The sequence below is a fragment of the Rhinatrema bivittatum genome, chromosome 4, assembly GCF_901001135.1.
Source record: "Rhinatrema bivittatum chromosome 4, aRhiBiv1.1, whole genome shotgun sequence".
Lineage (NCBI taxonomy): Eukaryota > Metazoa > Chordata > Amphibia > Gymnophiona > Rhinatrematidae > Rhinatrema > Rhinatrema bivittatum.
The window spans coordinates 56,576,450-56,597,182 of NC_042618.1; the positions used below are offsets into that span (position 1 = coordinate 56,576,450).

The window sequence follows — 20,733 nt, forward strand, 5'->3', positions numbered from 1 at the left end:
ATACTGAAGAGCAGCGCATCCTGCAGGGGTGTATGTACTAGGGCTGACGTCAGATTGAAATCTGATCCGTCTCCAACTGCTAGCACGAGTACACTATACCCATTGGTCCTGAGTCCATCTGTCTACACTAAGGAAAAGGAGATTATCAGGTAAGTAATCTCAACATTGCTTGCTTCTTAGACCTGTTTAATTCCTAGCATTCTTTGTTTTTTGCTGGTATTTAACTTACGTTTTTATACATTTTTTTTTTGTTTTTAAAGGTGCACACTAGCTACACCCTGACTTTTTAAAATTATTATTATTTACTTTCAAGTTGTTACTTCCAAGTGTTTGTACTTTTGCACTTTTCACATAGCCCATATGCATATTCATTGTGGATGTCCAGAAAACCAGATCTGCTTGTGGCATTCCAGGACCAGAGCTGCTATTTAGTGTTTGTGTACTGTTTAAAGGTACTGAACAAAAGTAGCTGTAATATAATGTAAACACAGCTAAAAATCTGTAGGTACAACTAATCCCAAAACCTGAAATGTAAATAAAGAAACGCTATAATGAAAAACACATGGTGCTGTAGCTTAAATGTTGACATCGTTATTTAGGGCTTATTTTGTGAATTTCATCCAGTGCCATGTTGGTCTTTAGTAGGATTACATTTACACACACCTTTTCCAGCAGTAGAATATTTAGTGATAGTTTTCACTGACTTGGCAAGGTTTGTCCACCTGGCTGGAAACCCAATAACATTAATGAATCACCGAACCTGTGAAATAGAATTATTTTTATATTTATATCTCACAAGTTATCTACATTTGTTGTTCCAGAGCGATCTGATGAACCAGAACCTAAACGTCCTCGAATAGTTGAAGAGTTGTCTGCAGCAAAATTCTGAATTGACTGAACAGATTCCTTGTATTTTAATAATTTTTTTTATTTGCCCTCACTTAGTGCTGTCTATGGTGAATGGAAATATGGCAGTATAAGGTTATAATGCATGACTGTTCAAGAGATAAGAAATGTAAGGATGAGGGTGGATCAAGCTTCATCTTTACATGTTTAAGCAAGGCCACCTACTAAGAGAGAATCCACATTTTTCCTTGACTTTCTCTGAAGCACCTTTTTCATTCCTTTGTGTTAAGGGACTGAGCAGGAGCTGTTAGCAGACTGTACATGCCCGGCCACCTGGACTTACACTGTGAGAATTTTACTTTTGGTCACTATAATGTTGGGGTATCTAATTTTAATTTGCATTTTTGGCCCACCTTTCCAACTGATGGATAAGTTCCTGCCACAGAGAGCTTACAATATTGAGGCACCAGAAGAACGGGAAGCGTCCAAGATCATTAGGACTTTCAGTGGGGGAAGTGGGATTTGAATCCTGGCCCTTAGAAAGAAATGGCCTAGCATTTAGATCAAAGAAATTTGTTCTCTTTAATTTCAAGATTGTCTACAGTGTAAACTCAATTATTAAATAGTATTGGTGACCCTAAATTCTGTGATGACATCTTTTCTCCTAGTTTTTTTTTTTTTAGTACTTGTGTTGTGAAATAATTTTAAGATGTGTGGCATGCTATGTTCTAAAGTTTTATAATGAAACATATTGAGAACAGAAAATATGGGGCTCATATCTAGGGTAGGGCATGTACCGTTTCCTGTTCTGCTCTCTCCTTTATGAGTCAGGGCAACAAGAACTGTATGGAATACTCAAGGTGCAGTCGCAGCATGGATTTATTACAGAGGCATATTTTCACTTTTATTCTCTGTTCCTTTACGAACTATTCATGACGTTCCATTTGCTTTTTTGACCGCAGCTGCACACTGAGCTGAGGATTTCAACATATCCGCCACAAGGATGCCAAAGATCCTTTTCCTGAGCCGTAACTCCTAATGTGGAACCCACCCAGCCCTGTGTTGTAGAACAGAATTATGCACTGCAGGAGTTTGCAGCAGACCATTAAAAAAACAAACAGTGACTGATTTTTGCATCTGAATTCTTTACAAGAAACATAGAGGATGGAACGGCTCCCTTATGAAGAATGCTCTTCAGCTTGGAGAAAACAACTGAGAGGGATGTAATAGAGGCTTAAAATAATCACAAATGCTGTGGAACAAGTTCATAGGAAATGGTTATGTACCCTTTCAAAAAAATATTAGAACTAGGGGCCATGCCATGAAACTAACAAGTAGCAGATTCAGAACACATTTAAGAGGGTAATTTTTTTCAGTCAACTCACAATTAACATATGAAATTTTTTGCCAGAGGATGTAGTTGACAATAGTAGCATAACTAGGTTTAAAAAAAAAAGGTCTGGACAAGTTTTTGGAGGATTATTAGCCAAGTGGAAATCACCACCTCTTCTGAGAGCGAGCAGCATCGACTGGATTCCTTCATTACAATTTGCCATGGTTGGAGACAGGATACAGCGCGCCAGGGATCAGTTAGTCTGAGCCAGCATCACATTTCTATTCTGTTCTCTGACAGAAGCCCGTCCAGGTCCCAGGAACCCGGCCAATCCAATAAAGTAGATTTCTTTCCTGTTACTCGCTCCCAGGGATAGCAATAGCTTTTATTTATTTATTTTTTTAAATCTACCAGCCTGTTTGTATTGTTGGATTTTAACTTTTCTGTTATACACCACGTTGGGCGTCGTGGTTTGGTTAGGTACCAGTATGCAAATATTTCCGCTCTCTCTCTCTATTATAAAAACATTAGGGGCTCTGGCTCAGTGCCCTGGTACACGTGGTGCCAGGAGGAGCAGTGGCATCAGCACCCGGTGGAGGGGGCAGCAGCAGAAGGGCTGGGAGGGGGGTTCCTGGGCCCCACAAGTCCAAGAAAACAAAAAGAAACTGAGTTGCTGGCTGAAGAAAGGTGGAGTTCCTGGGCCTCACCTGCACTAGAGAGTGAGGAGTAGCAGTGAAGGCAGGGGAAAGGTTGGTGGGATTCCTGGACCCTACCCGCAGCAGGAAGACCATATCAGAGCCTGAAGGGGAGGGGGGAGAGGGAGGGAGAAGAGTAAGAGGGGTGGGGAGAAGGGGTAGGACAAAAGGGAAAGTGTACACCCATCCCACCCCTTCTTCACCGCACACACTGCCACCTACAACTACTCTCTCAAACATACCCACACCCTTCCTCACACCATCAACCTTCGGCTCTCCCTAAGCACACAACTGGTTCACCAAATGCACACATACCACCTATTTTCCCCTGACACTACTCCCAAACACACACAACCCCCATTCTCCCCTACAGACGCCCCAAAGATGTACCCCAACCCCCCTCCAAAACATATCTATACCCTCTCACCACAACTTCCCTCTTTCCCTGCATACTCAGCCCTCTTCACACCCCACTCACACATATACTATCCCCCTAGCCACCTATACACACCCCTACACAAGGGAGGGAAGGAGTAGTGGCAGAGAGGACGAAATGGGGTTGTCTCTTCAACTCATCCCCTATAGCAGAGCTTTCCAAACTGTGTGTCGGGACACGTTAGTGTGTCGCCTGCAGTGTGCAGGTGTGTCGCGCAAGCCCGGTCAACTCTGATGCGAGTTTGGGCTTTTTTTTTTCTAGAGATTCACTTTTTTTTTTCAGTTTATGGGTTGCTTATTATTGGGTGATATTTGCTGTCAATCGCGTTTTTTTGGGGGGATTGGTGGGTGGAACGAGCCCAGCCATCCTTGCATTGGCTGCTGCTGCCGATGAGGCCTGGCCATGAGGAGTACTGACTGCAAGCAGCAGTGTCTGGTGATCATGGAAGGGAGTGAAGCACTTAACTGGCAACAATCAAAAAGACAAGGTACATGAGTGTGGGGGCCAGACATGTGCTGGGGGGAGAGAGATGAGTGAGTGGGGGGCAAACGTGCTGGGGGACAGACATGTGCTTGAGGGGGAGAGATATGAGTGTGTGGGGGCCAGACATGTGCTGGGGGGAGGAGAGAGATGAGTGTGTGGGGGACAGACAATTTGTTTTATTATTGTTTCTCATAAATTATAACAATAACATGAATCTTGGAATATATATTTTTAATATAAATTTAAGGTTTTCATGAGAGAGGTTGTGTCGTGAAACATTTTATTTATGTATATATTTAAGGAAACATACATAAATTGTCGAAATATGTTTCGTTCGTTTAACCTTTAACCTCTGGTTTACTAGTAGACTGAATTACCGTGTCGTGAAATTATGTTTGTCTAAAAAGTGTGTCACCAACATGAAAAGTTTGGAAAGCTCTGCCCTATAGCATGTGCCCACCTATAAATACACATAGAAATGGAGGGAGGGGGGATGGGAGCAAAGTGGAGAGCATGAGGTGGAGAGTGCACACATACATGCCCAATACACACCACCTAGTTTACCCATCAAAACCACTCACACCAACCCCATAACACATGGGGAGAATTGGAACTATTTCTCAGCTGCCTGCAGGAAATTAAGATTTCTGATAACCTGGTTCCAATCTTACCTGCAGGACAGGAAAGTTTCTTACCTGTAACAGGTGATCTCCATGGACAGCATGCAAACAGCCACACAAGTGGAATCATCAGCCTCTGGTTTAGAGTTTGGGCATGCTCAGTATAAAGCTCAGAAAGTTTTTAAAGATTTTTCTGAGCATGCGTGTGGCTTCCCGCTTAACCACTCACAGCATCGATCTCCTCAGTTTGTTCCAAGAGCTTGAAATGACGACTTTTTTGTCCTATCTGTGATTCTTTTAAATCTTTCTGGGGAGGTGGGAGGGATTATGTGGCTGTTTGTGTGCTGTTCAGGGAGAACACTTATTACAGGTGAGAGAGTTTGCTTTCTGCATGGAGAAGCAAACATTAACAGTCACACAAGTGGGACGCTGAAGCTGTGGATGCAAAGTTATGTATAACTCTGTATTTTTTTTTTTTTTGTATCCATAGAATTTGTGCGGAAAGACTATATAGAATTTACTTCTTATGGGAATGGTCTGCAGTATAGTGTGTCCAAATCCAGTATTTGGTCCCACATCATGGTCCAAGAAGTAATTCTTAATGAAGGTATTAGCGGTTAACCATGTTGCAGCATTTAGTATTTCTGATAATGGTCTTTGATTATGAAAGGCTGTTGAAGTTGCAACTGCTCTTATTTGGAGAGGTCAAACACCTTCCAAAGGAGATGTATTTTCTAGAGTATAGCATAAGTTGATGCATTGCTTTAGCCAATTTGAGATTGTTTGGATACGTGCTCCCCTTTTTTGAAGTCAGAATAAGAGATTAGAAATTAATTTGATTTTCTGAACTCTTGAGTTCTTTTTAAGTAGAAAATAGAGCTCCTCTACAGGCCAGGTTATGGAACAGCTGTTCTGTTTTGTGTTTGTGTGGATTGGGAAAAAAAATTGATAACTCCAGTTTCCACATTAAGCTATTGAGCTAAGGTTTGGAAGGAATTTTAGGTTCATTCTTAGAGATATTTTGCCTTCATGAAGAATTGTTTATGGGGAATAATTTACTATATCCTGCAGCTCATTGATCCTTCTACTGTAGTAACAGCTAGAAGGAAAGCCACTTTCCAGGATAGAATTTGCAGTGTGATAGTTAAGTGGTTCGAAGGAGGTTTCGTTAATTTTCATAAAACAAAAGTCAGATCCCATGACTGCATTGGTTGTCTTTAAAAGGTGGGTTCAAGTTCCAAAAACTTCCCATGAAGTGTTATATTAGAGGATTTTGAGATACTGGTTTTAAAAAGGTAATAGTATGATATGCTGTTATGGCATTTAAATGCACTTTAATAGTGGAGCTGGATAAATGCTGTTCGCACAGATGTTGTAGATCAGCGGTTCTCAACCTGTGGGTCGCGACCCCAGCGGGGGTCGAACGCCCAAAACACAGGGGTCGCCTAAAGCAGGGGTCCCCAACCACCGGTCCGCGGACCGGGACCGGGCCGTGGGAGTTTTTTGCCGGTCCGCGGCGCCGCCAAGCACCGGCAGGTGTGTCGCGCGCTCCCGGTCTCTCCCGCTGCCGTTGCCGCCGGGCTGTCAGCACGTTCAAGCCCAGCGGGAATGGCAGCGGCGCTAGAAGAAGCTGTGCACCCGTGGCTGGGCCTTTTCTTCTTCCTGCGCCTGCCCCCCCCCCCCCCCCTCCCGTGACCCGGAACAGGAAGTGAATCGCGGTGCGCGGGAAGGAGAGAGAGCCGCGCGGCGCGAAAAAATAGCAGCAGCGGCTGCAGCATCAGTCCTCGAGCAATAGAAGCAGCCAGTAATGGAGAAAGGAGACAGCAGCATGAGCCTCCCGCGGCCGATGGGATTCTTCTTTCTTGGCCAGCGGAGGCTGCTGCAGCTCCCATTTGTGCTCGGGGGAGAAGAGGAAGTGAGTGAGAGAAAGAGAGAGAAGCAGCCAGCCAGTGTGTGATTGACTGGTCAGAGAGCTGATGTGTGTGTGTATGTGAGAGACAATGAAAGTGATTGCTCAGGGAGATGACTGATGTGTATGTGAGAGTGTGAGACATTAGTCAGGGAGGTGACTGATGTGTGTGTGTGAGAGAGAGAAAAAGCATGGAAGTGAGAAGTCTGGGTATGTGAGAAAGCATGGGCGTAAGAAGCCTGGTGTTGTGGGGGTGAAAGAAAGCATGGGAGTGAGAAACCTGGGTGAGTGTGCATGCATGAGAGAGAGAGACTGCTTGGTAAGGTGATGGTGCGTGTGAGAGAAAAAGACTGGTGTGTGTGTGTGAATATGAGAGAATGTGATTCAGGGAATGAGAAGCCTGTGCACGTGGAGAGTGAGCATGGAAATGAGAGAGACTGGTGTGTGTGTAACAGAGAGAAAGTGATTATGGGAATGAGAAGCCTGTGCATGTGGAGAGAACAAGCATGGGAGTGAGAGACTGGTGAGTGAGTGTGTGTGTGTGTGAGAGAGAGAGACAGACAGAGAAAGTGATTATGAGAGTGAGAAGCCCATATATGTAAGTAGAACACGGGAGTGGGAAGCCTGTGTGTGTGTGTGTGTGTGTATGGCATGAGAGAAACTGTTCAGGAAGGTGACTGGTGTGTGTGTGTGTGTGAGAAAGTGATTATGAGAGTGAGAAGCCCGTATATGTAAGTAGAACACGGGAGTGGGAAGCCTGTGTGTGTGTGTGTGTATGGCATGAGAGAAACTGTTCAGGAAGGTGACTGGTGTGTGTGTGCCAAAGACTGTTTGGGAGATGATTGGTGTGTGAGAGACAGAAACTGGTCATGGGGGCATGACTGGTATGGTGTGTGTGTGTGAGAGACATGGGCACTAAGGAAGAGGACCATAAGTATAGAGCTTAGCTTCTACTGCTGCTTCTGGTGAGTGCCACGGCCTGCAGGGAAGGGGAGTAGGAGAGCTGCTGGAGGGGGTAAGTAAAGGTGGCTTTTTAAGTTTATTTTTCTTGACTGCCATTTTAATTGTGTGATGTCTGCTTTTTTGAAATATTTTATTGGTGTTTGGAGAATGTTTAATAGTTTTTATGAGTTTTTAATTGTTGGATGTTCATAGCTGTTTTGAAACATTTATTCTGCTTATTAGTATAGTTTTACAATTATTTCTGTGTGGGGATCTATAGCTGCTTGCTAGTTCTGTTTTCCTAATAAGAGGTGTATTGGTTTTTAGGACCTGATTTAATATTTGTAGTGTTGCCTTTTCATAGATAGGGTTGCTCCTGTTTGAGTGTATTCCATAATACAGGTGTAACTGTGTGCGGATTAGTTTATGTGCATTACTACAGATCCTGGGAGTATGTTAGGTCGGTTCTGTGTCTGTTACCGAGATGAGATATTTTGCTAGCATGTAAGCGTTTGTATCGGTCTTATTTGTTGTGTTTTCTCAGAGGACATGCATTGGTGGTAAACTGCTGTCTTTTCATAAGTAGGGCTATTGAGCCTGGAAATAGAAGGAGTTTGAGTTGCTGTTACTGAGATGTCACTAGAACCAGAATATCTTTTTTGTAGGGTGAGTTGTATGGGGAATGTCATAATTCTGCTTTACATCCATTATTGTGGGTCAGGGGGGTTCCTGTGGATACAAACTGTACTTTTACATCTAGCCCCGTGACGATCATGGGTCAGTGTGCCATGCATGTGAGAACCTATGGTGAGTTGAGTTACATTCACATTATAAATGTCATAATTAAATGATAAGTGTGCACTAAAATCCAACCCCATCCATAACCCCGCCCCCATATGACCAAAGCCCCGCCCTCACCCCACCCTCACGGGGCGAGGGCGGGGCAAGGGGTCACCGCAACATGAGGAACTGTATTGCGGGGTCACGGCATTAGAAAGGTTGAGAACCATTATTGTAGATAGTCTTAATGGTTGTTCTGGTGAAGATGACTCAGGTTGGATATTTCATGATTTGTACCAAAAGAAAAACCTCTTCCATTTGATAGCGTAAAAGGTCTGTGAGGACTGTTTTCTTCATGCGTTTAATACATTAACTATTCGAGGAGAGAGATTCAAGGAATGGTAAGGGCTCTTAATTTCCATGCTATGAGAGCTAGTGACATTAGGTCCGGATGAATTGTGGAGCCGTTGTGCTGAGTAATTAGGTTGTTCTGTACTGGCAATCATATTGGTATTGCTATTGATAGACGAGTTAATCAAGGGGAGCCATGGTTGTCTCGGCCAGAATGGTGCTATCAAGATCGTTTCTCCGTCTTTCCTTAACTTTATCATCCTTGTGATTAATGATTTTGACGGGAAGGTGTAAAGAAAACGATGAGACCATGGAATTGCAAATGCATCTTGAGCTAGAGCTTAAGATGAGTAAATGTTTTGGAGCAAAAGATGGGTAACTTCCTATTTTGAGGTGTCGCAAATAGATTATCTTGGGAGTATGCCATACTCTGAAGATTTGACTGTAGAATGTGACTGTCTATCTCCCAGTTGTGGGGATTTAATTGCCTGCTTAAGTGATCTGCTAGAATATTGTCCTTGCCTGGTATGTATACCACTGATCGTTACCCCCATGGAAATTGCTAGGTCCCAAATGTGATAGGCTAGAGTGCATAGTTTGAATGAACCTGTACCTCCTTGTTTGTCGATATAGAACATGTTTACTTGGTTGTCCATTTGAATCTGGACTATGGAATTGTGATTTAAGGTTTGAACGCTTGTAGTGCATTGAGCACAGCCATCATTTCTAGTTTGATTATGTGCAAATGAGCCTGATCTTTAGACCATCATCCTTGCGTGTTTCTGTTGTTGTAATGGGCTCCCCACCCACTTAACGATTCATCTGTGGTATCCTGTTGCAAGTTTCATAAGGAAGCATATCCTGACCATGACGTAGATTGGAGAGTTCTGCCCACCAGAGAGGAGATTTCCTTAAGTGTCTTGACAGAGGGACCTTAGTGGACAGAGTCATAAGAACATGCCATACTGGGTCAGACCAAGGGTCCATCAAGCCCAGCATCCTGTTTCCAACAGTGGCCAATCCAGGCCATAAGAACCTGGCAAGTACCCAAAAACTAAGTCTATTCCATGTTACCGTTGCTAGTAATAGTGGTGGTTATTATCTAAGTCAACTTAATTAATAGCAGGTAATAGACTTCTCCAAGAACTTATCCAATCCTTTTTTTAAACACAGCTATACTAACTGCACTAACCACATCTTCTGGCAACAAATTCCAGAGTTTAATTGTGCGTTGAGTGAAAAAGAACTTTCTCCGCTTAGTTTTAAATGTGCCACATGCTAACTTCATGGAGTGCCCCCTAGTCTTTCTATTATCTGAAAGAGTAAAAAACTGATTCACATCTACCCGTTCTAGACCTCTCATGATTTTAATCACCTCTATCATATCCCCCCTCAGCCGTCTCTTCTCCAAGCTGAAAAGTCCTAACCTCTTTAGTCTTTCCTCATAGGGGAGCTGTTCCATTCCCTTTATCATTTTGGTCACCCTTCTCTGTACCTTCTCCATTACAATTATATCTTTTTTGAGATGCGACAACCAGAATTGTACACAGTATTCAAGGTGCGGTCTCACCATGGAGTGATAACAGAGGCATTATGACATTTTCCATTTCCGTTGACTTTGCTTCTAATAAGATTTCAGGTGCCACTGTGACATTCTCATTTTAAGTCTTGCATACGGAACCACATGGACCATTGATGTTGTGTGCCCAATTATTTTCAGCATTTTTCTGGCGCTAGTTCTGTCTTTTTTTAGCAGTTGATGAATTAGAGTTTGAAGTGACTGCATTTTTTAGTGGTTTATTTTTTAAATTTATTATGAATCCTAAAGTTTGAAGGGTTTGTATCACCATTCTTGTATGACTGTTTTCTATTTTTGATTCTGCAGCGATTAACAAATTGTCTAGATATGGGAATACTAGAATATTTTGCTTTTTGTGTATTACCTGCTATCACTGCTAGAACCTTGATGAACACCCAGGGTGCCAAGGAGAGGCCAAATGGAAGGACCAGATACTGGAAATGGGCTCCTTGAAATTCGAACCAAAGGAATTGCTGTGTCCTTTAGGTCTATGATTGTTAACCAGTACTTTGACTGAAGAAGTGGATTCATCGTTTGTAGATAGTGCATTCAAAATTTCTCCTTTCGAAGATCTAAAGCAGAGATCTAAAATGGGGCGAAATTCTCCAGTTTTTTTTTTTGGAATTATAAAATATTTTGAGTAAAATCCCTGCTTTTCCTGGGCTAGTAGAACCCTCATTATAGCACTGGAATGTAACAGGAATATAATTTCAACTTGAAGCTTTACTGATTTCAGTTGAGATGTTGGGCAGGTGTTGCAGAAATGGTTTTCGGGAACTTTTTGGAAATTTAGGTGATTACATTGCCAAATTATTTATAACACCCATTTATCTTTAGTTATGTTCTCCCATGTCTTTAAAACTTCATAATTCTTCTTCCTGTGGGAGAACCATTTGAAGATTGGAGGATGTTCATATTGTCAAAAACATGTTTGAGAATGTTGAGGAGCTGAGTTGTTTTGGCTAATATTCCCTCTTCCAGTGGATTGAGATCTCTGGTTTCTTTGAGAATGATTGCCTCTTTGGAGAAAAGAAGTATAGGGCTGAGGTTGTTTGCAATAATAGCAGTAGTTTTCAAAGCAGCCCCAATACGAGGAAGTATAGCAAGGACGTTTGTAATGGTAGAATTGGCCCTTTTTCTTTTGTTGATGATCTGATGTGTTGGATGATAAAGATTGTAATTCCAGATTTTGTTTCTTGAGAGATTCAACAGTCTCTTCTTACTTTTCACCAAAAAGGTTGTCTCCTTTACATGGTGTGTCTGCCAGTTTTTTATGCACATCCTCATGGACACTGACACTCTTAACCAAGCTAATCTCCTCATTGCTATGGCTATAGCCAATATCATACAGGTGACATCAAATGAGTCATATACTGACTGGGTGAGATGTTTTATACCCTCTCCTGAGGCCTTCAATAGGGTTTTGAATTCTTCCTTTTTGCCTTCTGGAATAATGTCTTCTTAAGGTATTGAACAGGAATTACACAATCTGAATCTGATGTGTTTCTTTGTGAGATTATAGAATTGCTGCAGAGAATACTATTTTTGCTGTATTATCTAAAATCCTTGGATCTGTGTCGGGAGGAGAAAACTTCTTGGCCATTTTCATTGCTGATTGAACAATTAGGGACTCATGAGGAAGTTGGGATTTTTATGTGACCTAATTGTTTTATGGCATATTGGACCTGTAGGTTCTTAGGATTGAGTATGGTCGCTTGCGGTATACTCCACCTTTTGTCTTGAAGCATCCAGCACTGGGATAGATCTGTTGATGGATTTAGGTTGAATAAACTGAAGAAAGGTGCACTTTCTTCGATAGGAAAATTGTTTGTTTTAGCCATATCTTTTATGAATGAGGAATAGGAGTTGTTTTCCACAAGGGAATTTCCCATTGAGTCATCTGGTAAAGGGTTTGATGGGAGATCTGACTAGGCATCCGGAACAGGGCATTTTGGAGAGTCCACTGTTGTAGAAGTAGTTGGAGTATGTAGATTCATCAGATGAAGAGAGAAATTGAGTATCAACATCTGGAAGCGTGTCTTGCTTTTTTGGTTTTCTTCCATTAGGCTTAGGTCGTTTCGAGTCTTTCATATTATTATAGACAAAATCTGACCACATCTTTCTCACAAAGGCGTGATCCTCTTTGTGTGGAAATGGCAGCAATATATTGCCGTCTGAATAGTCTTCAAGATCGAAATGGCGCTCCTAAGGTTTAAGATGATGTTTCTCTGGCTGGCCATCAGAGTATGAATCTGATAAGGTTATTACATGTTTTGTCTTTCTTGCTGCTTTCTTCAGAGGACTATTTTACTGTATACTATGCAAATCCAAGAAAGCATATGATCCTGCTGTGGCATATGGCTGATCAACTGGACTCAAATTTGATTTTGAACAGTCTTGTTCCGATTTATAACTTGGCGCTGATCTTTTTGAATTGGTTTGAGGCTTTGTTGTTTTCTGTGCCGTTGCTTTCTATGCCATCTCTATAGAAGACTGCGCTGAGTTCGATGGATATCTCGGTGCCGAGGTCTGCGCCGTGTCCTTTGGCGACAATGCTATTTTCTGTGTAGAGATCTCTTGAGGCTTAGCTGGTGCTGATGTATTTGACGCTGAAGGCTTTACATTTCTCTGTGCAGATTTAGATTTGGAGTGTCTTCTTGAATGCTTCGGTTTAGTTGAATGCCATTTTTTATGTTGGTCATTCGATCTGGTGAATCTTTGTGCTATTTAGGGTGAGTACTAGGCCTCTACTCATCTTTTTTTTCCAAAATAATTTTTGTCTACTCTCTAATCTTAATTTAGAGGTTTTGGAGGAGGAGTGACTTAGCGACTTAGATCTTGTGCGCCATTCACTTGGTGATTTATGTCTTTTGAGTCTTTTTAGACTTAGGTATGAGTAAGCTGAAAACAGAGGTGATAAAACTAATTTGCATTCTCGATAGATCCTCGCCCTGGGTGATACATTGCCACAGGACTTACATTTGGTAGAATCATGTTGTCATCCTAGGCATATCTGTCCAATGCAGACATTGTTTACACATCTTTCACAGACTTTGAACAGTATCTTTCCTTTTTTCATGGACATTTTAAAGAGATGATCATAACCTGTTTGCTGAGGCGGACAAGAAAAACTGAGTGTGAGCAGTTGAGCGGGAAGCCATGTGCATTATCAGAAACATTTTCAAGAACTTGAAGCTTTATCTATACTGAGCATGCCAAACTCTATGCCAGAGGCTGATGATCCCACATCTGTGGCTGTTAATGTGTGCTTGTGCACAGAGAACACTCCCAGGTGGAATGGAACCAGAATGTATCAGTTCCAAGAACACTTCCTATAAGTATTCCACAAGGTTCTGTCCTCTTTCTCCATTTTTCTTTCTCAGTTAGGCGTGTTGATTCAGAACTGTGGATTTATGCCCTCTCTAGATGCTGATGATATCCAGATTTCCTAGCGTGTAGCAGATGGACTCAAAACAAATGGGTATTGTGTGCTCGTGCTAGTAGTTGGAGACGGATCTGACGTCAGCATGGGTACATATACCCCCACAGGAAGTGCCGCAAATCAGTAATTTCCGTCTCTAAAGCAGTTTGGAGCTACCTCACGCTCGCTGAGCATGTTTCCAAATTCTAACAACTAAATTCCTAGAAGAAACCTATTGAAGACAAGCCCCGCACTCCTGTGGTGAGGCCTCACCCAGTTGAATTTTCCCGAGTTGACTTCCGTGGTCCCTCGGATGTAAGTGTCTCGGTCCGGTGGCCGGTTCGCGGCAGGGACCTAGCCCCCGAGTGAGAAGGCGTCGGGCGCGGCTTGGCCCCCGAGCGAGACGTGTTCGGGTGCGGCCTAGAGGCAGCGGGCGCACTTCCTTATGCGTGGCGGTTGAAGGTATACTCTCCCCACAGCCGGAGACTGCCCAGGTTGCAACCGGGAAGCGCCAAAGACAAGGTAAGGCATATATCTTTATTTGGTCTCCGAGGAAGTGTGGATTCGCTGGGCCTGCCTACGAGGCAGCACGCCAAGGAGGTTGCCATTTTGCCTGCCTACTCAATTTCGCTGCTGAGCTAAGCGCACGCGATAGGCGCATGTTGTTAACGCGCACGACGTTGGCGCACGCGATAGGTGCACTTTGTTGGCGCACGCGATAGGCGCATGTTTATAAGCCGCCGTGGACAGGCGCACGTTTCTAAGACGCCCGTGGACAGGCGCACGTTTCTAAGACGCCCGTGGACAGGCGCACGTTTCTAAGACGCCCGTGTATAGGCGCATGCTGTTAAGTGCTCTTGTTAGGCGCACTTATTGGGCGACACCGGATTTAGGCAAATGGAGCATAAGAAAGCCCATGCGGCCGCAGGGCTGGCACCTCCAGAATCTGGCATGAAAGCTCTAAGCCTCTGCTCAGCATGCAACCTCAGAGCTACACAGAGCGAGGGAGCAGACTCACTATGTGCCCAATGTGAGGAGGCCATGGGAGTTCCAGGACAGGACCGGCCCCAGCCCAGGGGTTCCTCAGGGAGCACACCGGACTTAGCGGGCCGTGGCGAGCAACCAGGGAACCTGAGAGACCTGGTGCCCCTGCGGCCAGATCAGGCTTCGCTTTCCTGGGTAGAATTATTCAAAGGGATTCACGCCTTTGTCCAGATGCAGTCTGCTCCTTGAATGGATCTTTCCGGCCTGGTTGATCCGGTCCCTGGACCCTCGAGACCTAGGCGCAGCCACTCACCACCCGACAGCCCCGTTTATGGGGATTCGGATTGCTCCCAGGACAGTGAGGAGCCCCCCGAGGAGGGTGAACTTCCCTCGGAGATAGAGCCATATCGGACCATGAGGCGCTTCTTTCAGAAAGAGGATCTTTCAGGCCTGGTCTCGCAATGCCTATCGGAGCCAGGATACCCCAGGGGGCCCAAAAATGAACCCCCTGTTAGAGGGCCTGCGCCAAACGGCTCACCATTTTCCCCTCTTACAGGCAGCACAGCAGCTAATCGATCTGGAATGGAAGGCACCGGAGGCCTCATTTAAAGGGGGTCGGGCCTTGGCAGGCATGTACCCTCTGGATCCGGCATCCAAGGAGCTGTTGGCGTGCCCCAGGGTAGACGCCATAGTTAACGCAATAGTGAAGCACACCACCATTCCGGTTGAGGGGGGAGCGGCCCTCAAGGATTCGCATGACCGACGCATAGACACCATTCTGAAACAAGCCTTTGAGGTAGCAGCCATGTCCCTACGAATCGCGACCTGCTGCACCGTGGTGACGCGCTCCTGTTTGTCACAGGCGAGAAACAACGTCCAGGGTGCAGATATGGAATCAGCTCTCGCATTTCTCACTGACGCAGCCTCCGACCTCGTTCGTACGGCAGCCAAGGGAGTCTCCTCTTCAGTGGCAGCCAGGAGGCAGCTTTGGCTACGTTATTGGGCGGCCGACTCGTCCTCCAAGACACAACTCACAAGAATGCCCTTTAAGGGTTCCTTACTGTTCGGCAGCGATCTCGAGAGCTGGGCTACTAAATGGGGTGCCTCCCCATTACCCCGTCTACCAGAAGACAGGGCGAGGAGGAGCCAGCGTTCTTTTTCTAGACCATCTAGAGGTAGAAATTTGCAGCGCTTCAATCCTTACAGGACTCGCTATCGAGCACCTCATTCCCAGGCCAGGAACCAGTCCTTTCGGACTAAGCATAACAAGAAGAGATCCGGCTTGGGTTCCGGCCCTGGCCGCAACCCACAATGACAATCAGCCGACCCATCCGGGGGTAGCAGCCATAGGGGGCAGGCTAACCCTCTTCTACCGCAGGTGGGTCGAGATCACTTCGGACCAGTGGGTCCTCGCCATCATCCGAGAAGGATATTACCTGGATTTCTTTCGGCTTCCGCCGAACAAGTTTGTGGAATCTCCTTGTTCACCGCTCAAGGCAGCGGCACTAGAAGTGACCTTACAGAGGCTCCTGGCCCTAAAAGCCATAATCCCAGTACCTGCAGGAGAGGTAACTTCTGGGCATTATTCCATTTATTTCATAGTACCCAAGAAGGAGGGCACTTTCAGGCCCGTCCTGGACCTCAAGTCAGTCAACCGACACCTACGGGTCCCCAGCTTTCGCATGGAAACTCTGCGGTCAAGAATTCGGTACAGCCAGGGGAGTTTCTCACCTCCCTAGATCTGTCAGAAGCCTACCTGCATATCCCAATCCATCGGGATCACCAGCGCTATTTACACTTCAAAGTCCTGAATCAGCACTTCCAGTTCCGAGCTTTGCCCTTCGGGTTAGCCACCGCGCCCCGGATCTTTACCAAGGTAATAGTAGTAGTGGCGGTGGCACTCAGGAAGGAAGGAATTCTCATCCATCCCTACCTGGACGATTGGCTGATCAGGGCAAAGTCACCGGAGGAGAGCCACTGGGCAACCAACAGAGTTATAGCTCTTCTGGAAAGCCTCGAATGGGTAATCAACATAAACAAGAGCTCCCTACAGCCGTCCCAGTCGCTGGAATACCAAGGGGTCCAATTCGACACCCGAGAAGACAAGGTCAGCCTGACCTCCAAGAGAACATCAAAACTCCAGAGTCATCTGCAGGCCCTGCTGAGCGCCAGCCGGCCCACAGCTCGAGATTACCTTCAGGTCCTCGGCCTCATGGCGTCCACTCTGGAGGTGGTGCCATGGGCGCGGGCTCATATGAGGCCATTGCAACTGCGCCCTTCTATCTCGATGGAGCCCACGATCACAGAACTACACCGTACGCCTACCTTTACCGGCCAGAGTGCGGTATCAGCTACGGTGGTGGTTGCAGCCCGGCCACACGAGCCGGGGGTCAAGAATGTCCTCCCCAACCTGGATTCTGCTCACCACAGATGCCAGCCTGAACGGATGGGGAGCACACTGCGAGGAGCTCACCGCCCAAGGGCGGTGGACCAGAGAAGAATCGAGGTGGAACATCAACAGACTAGAGGCACGGGCAGTCAGGCTAGCGTGCCTGCGATTTGCCCACAGACTTCGTGACAGAGTGGTCAGAGTGATGTCAGACAATGCCACCATGGTGGCATACATCAATAGTCAGGGCGGAACCAGAAGCCAACAGGTATCCCTGGAAATAGCTCCCCTGATGATTTGGGCAGAAGCAAATCTCCAGGACATCTCCGCCGTCCACATTGCCGGGAAGGACAACATGACGGCAAACTTCCTCAGCAGAGAAAGCCTAAACCCGGGGGAGTGGCAGCTGTCGCCCACAGCTTTCCAGATGATTGTGGATCAGTGGGGGACGCCAGGCATGGATCTATTAGCAGACAGGTCCAACGCTCAAGTACCCAGATTTTTCAGCCGCAGGCGGGATCCGCTATCCGAAGGGATCGATGCCCTGGTACAGCCGTGGCCTCAAGGGATCCTGCTATTCGCCTTTCCTCCATGGCCCCTGCTCGGCGCCAGTGTACACAGGATTCAGCAACACAGAGGCCTAGTTCTTCTAGTGGCCCCGGACTGGCCAAGAAGACCCTGGTACGTAGACATGAAAAGACTATTGGCAGGGAACGCTCTACCTCTACCTCTGCCTCCCTACAGGGACCTGCTGCAGCAAGGTCCCATCCTCCACGAGGATCCGGCTCCATTCTCTCTTACGGTCTGGCCATTGAGAGGGCTCGACTGAAGAAAAGGGGATACTCAGAGCCGGTTCTCCGAGCACGCAAGTTCTCCACATCCCTAACATATATCAGGATCTGGGAGTTTTCGAAGCCTGGTGCGACACTCACGGCACCAATTTGCATGCCGCCAAGATTCCTATCATTTTGGACTTCCTACAAGATGGATTTCAGAAGGGTCTGTCCCTCAGCTCCATCAAGGTTCAGGTAGCAGCGCTGTCTTGCTACGGTCCCAGGAGTGACGGCAACACCATTGCCAAACACCCAGACGTCTCACGTTTCCTGAAAGGAGTCAAACACATTCGCCCGCCACTGAAGTGGCCAGTGCCCTTGTGGAATCTCAACCTAGTATTGGAATTTTTGGCAGGATCAGCCTTCAGGCCCCTTCGAGGCCTGTCCCTCCGTTTGTTAACCTTGAAGATGGTATTCTTGCTGGCTGTGTGTTCAGCACGCCGCATCTCAGAGATACAAGCACTATCCTGTCATGATCCATTTCTCAGAATCACTCCAGAGGCTATCCATCTTCGCACAGTTCCATCCTTTTTACCCAAGGTGGTCTCACTTTCACCTCAACCAAACCATATCCTTGCCTACCACGGAAGGTTTGAAGAAGTCGGAGGAAGGTCGAATGCTACGCCATCTCGACAGCGGCAGACTGCTGTTCAGATATCTGGAAATGTCAGAAGCACTATGAAAGACGGACCACCTGTTCGTCCTGCACAGCGGGAAGAAGCAAGGGAAAGCAGCCTCACGGCCAACCATCGCCCGCTGGATTAAAGAAGTTATCAACGCAGCCTACATAGAGGCGGGAAAACCACTGCCTCTACAGGTCAAAGCTCATTCTACCAGAGCACAATCGGCCTCTTGGGCAGAAGCTAAGCTGCTGTCGCCTGCAGAGATATGTAAAGCGGCAACGTGGTCCTCCCTCCATACCTTCTCCAGATTCTACCGTCTGGATGTCCAGGCGAGGGAGGACACAGCATTTGCGAGGGCAATCCTAAACGGTCCTCGGGCAGCCTCCCGCCCAGTCCGGGAGTAGCTTTTGTACATCCCATTTGTTTTGAGTCCATCTGCTACACGCTAGGAAATGTTGAGATTACTTACCACCTGATAATCTCCTTTTCCTTAGTGTATGCAGATGGACTCAGCATCCCGCCCGGCTGCCGGCATACATGGGAATTCACCAAACTCATGGAGAGCCATGTTTTCTTATAATAGGCCATCCACCCTGCCGGGTGTCGACGCCTTCCGGTTGTGATCACTGGCGGTCTCCAGCTACTATCAATCGGTCAGGGTAATCCTGTTCATTTAATTGATCGGTCAGCTACAGCTTTTGCAAGGAAGATTACTGATTTGCGGCACTTCCTGTGGGGGTATATGTACCCGTGCTGACGTCAGATCAGTCTCCAACTGCTAGCACGAGCATACAATACCCATTTGTTTTGAGTCCATCTGCATACACTAAGGAAAAGGAGATTATCAGGTAAGTAATCTCAACATTGTGGCATTCTTCAACACAAGTCTTTTTTTTTTTTTCCTTTAACTATCCTTAACAACTGCTTGGACCTTGTGGCAAATTGATTTCACGATCACAAGTTGAAGGTTAATTCCGGTAAATCAGAAGCCATTTGGATTTCTCAATGTACCAACCATCAATTTCCTTAGCCTAGCATGCTGGGCATTCTAGTTGTCCTGAAAGATGTTTTTTTCACTTGGAGTCTTGATTGACTCAAAGCTATCTATGCTACTGTTTATTTCCAGCACCATTCAGAAATTGTTCTACTTTCTCCAGTATATTCGGCAGTTGCGTCCTCTTTTAGATGTTAGTGATCTCCAACTACTAGTAAGTGTTTTTGTCATCTCGGGATTCAGTTATTGTAGTTCTCTTCTCATAGGTTTACCTCATTATCAGTTAAAATAGTTGCAGTTTCTCAAAATAGAGCTGCAAAGATCATTTATGGCTTAAAGAAATCATATCATGTAAGTCAGATACTTTGGTCCCTTCAGTGGCATCCTGTTTTGTGTCTGATTAAATTCTCAAAGCTCTTTGTTTGACATTCCACTCTTAACATTCTGGCTATCTGCTTTCTATGTCAAACATTTGGTCCCATACTGTCCCTTCCAGGACTTTGTGGTCTTCTCAGAAGGGTAGTCTTCATCTTCCCCCGCCCTCTGTCATTAGACTGGAATCCACAAGAGAAAGTACTTTTTCATATCAAGGATGGCTGCTTTGGAAAGCTTTACTAATGGACATAAGAGCAGAATCTAATTATTTGAAATTTTGGAAAAGGATAAAGACCTAGGTATTCTCACAGGCTTTTGACTATTAACACCTGCAGATGGACCTTTAAGAATATGGAGTTAGCTTTGACACCACCGCTAACTAGTCAGTAACTTACTGTCTGTATTTTATATGTATGCAGATTGTTTTTAAGGTTTTAATGTTATGCTTACTGTTATAAGTCTGCCAGTATTTTTTGTATTTGACTATTTATGTATGTTTTATTTTGTAAACCGCCTATGTAACTTTGTTGACAAGTGGTATATAAAGTTCAATAAATGAAAATGGAGTGACAAAGGGGGGGAAAAAAGTGTATCCACCAACACATACAACTTCATTCTCACCTCTCCTCAAGACACAGGGCAGGTGAGGGGAAAAGATGGAGAGTTTTCCAAGCAAGTTCACCCCTCCAAAACACACCTATATCCCACCCATACCATCCCTATACTACTTCCCATCTCCACACAGGTGGGGATGAAAGGGGTATAGGGAGAGTAAAAGGAGGAAGTGCGCACATGCTTCTATACCAACCTCACAACACATGCATATAACCCACTACCACATACATCAACCCCTCTAACCTTCACCCATCCCTTTATGAGCCTTCTGACCCACAACCTTTCCCACTGAACCACACACACACACACACAGTCCCCCATTCCTCCACCCCAACAGAGCAAGTACAAAAACCTCTCTAATGCATACATTCACCTTTTTGAATTTGCCATGCAATTATCACTCTCTTTTGGGGTTCCCTTACCCTTCACAAATAATAAAATACCCAGTTAATGTTTTATGGATTTTCCCCTTGGGAACTTTTCAGAATCTCTTAAACTCTATGGTAGTTCGCTTGACTGCATTCT

The 20,733-nt window shown here is 45.4% G+C and overlaps 1 protein-coding gene across 1 annotated transcript in view; it reads left to right on the forward strand.

The window, feature by feature from the left end:
• TRMT5 (tRNA methyltransferase 5) overlaps positions 1-1,487 on the forward strand; it is a 28,556-nt gene extending 27,069 nt beyond the window's left edge. Inside the window, exon 5 of the mRNA XM_029598156.1 lies at positions 822-1,487. Coding sequence (XP_029454016.1) covers positions 822-889 — 68 coding nt within the window. The 3' untranslated portion in view covers positions 890-1,487. The remainder of the gene's footprint in view (positions 1-821) is intronic.
• The last annotated feature ends 19,246 nt before the right edge of the window (positions 1,488-20,733 follow it).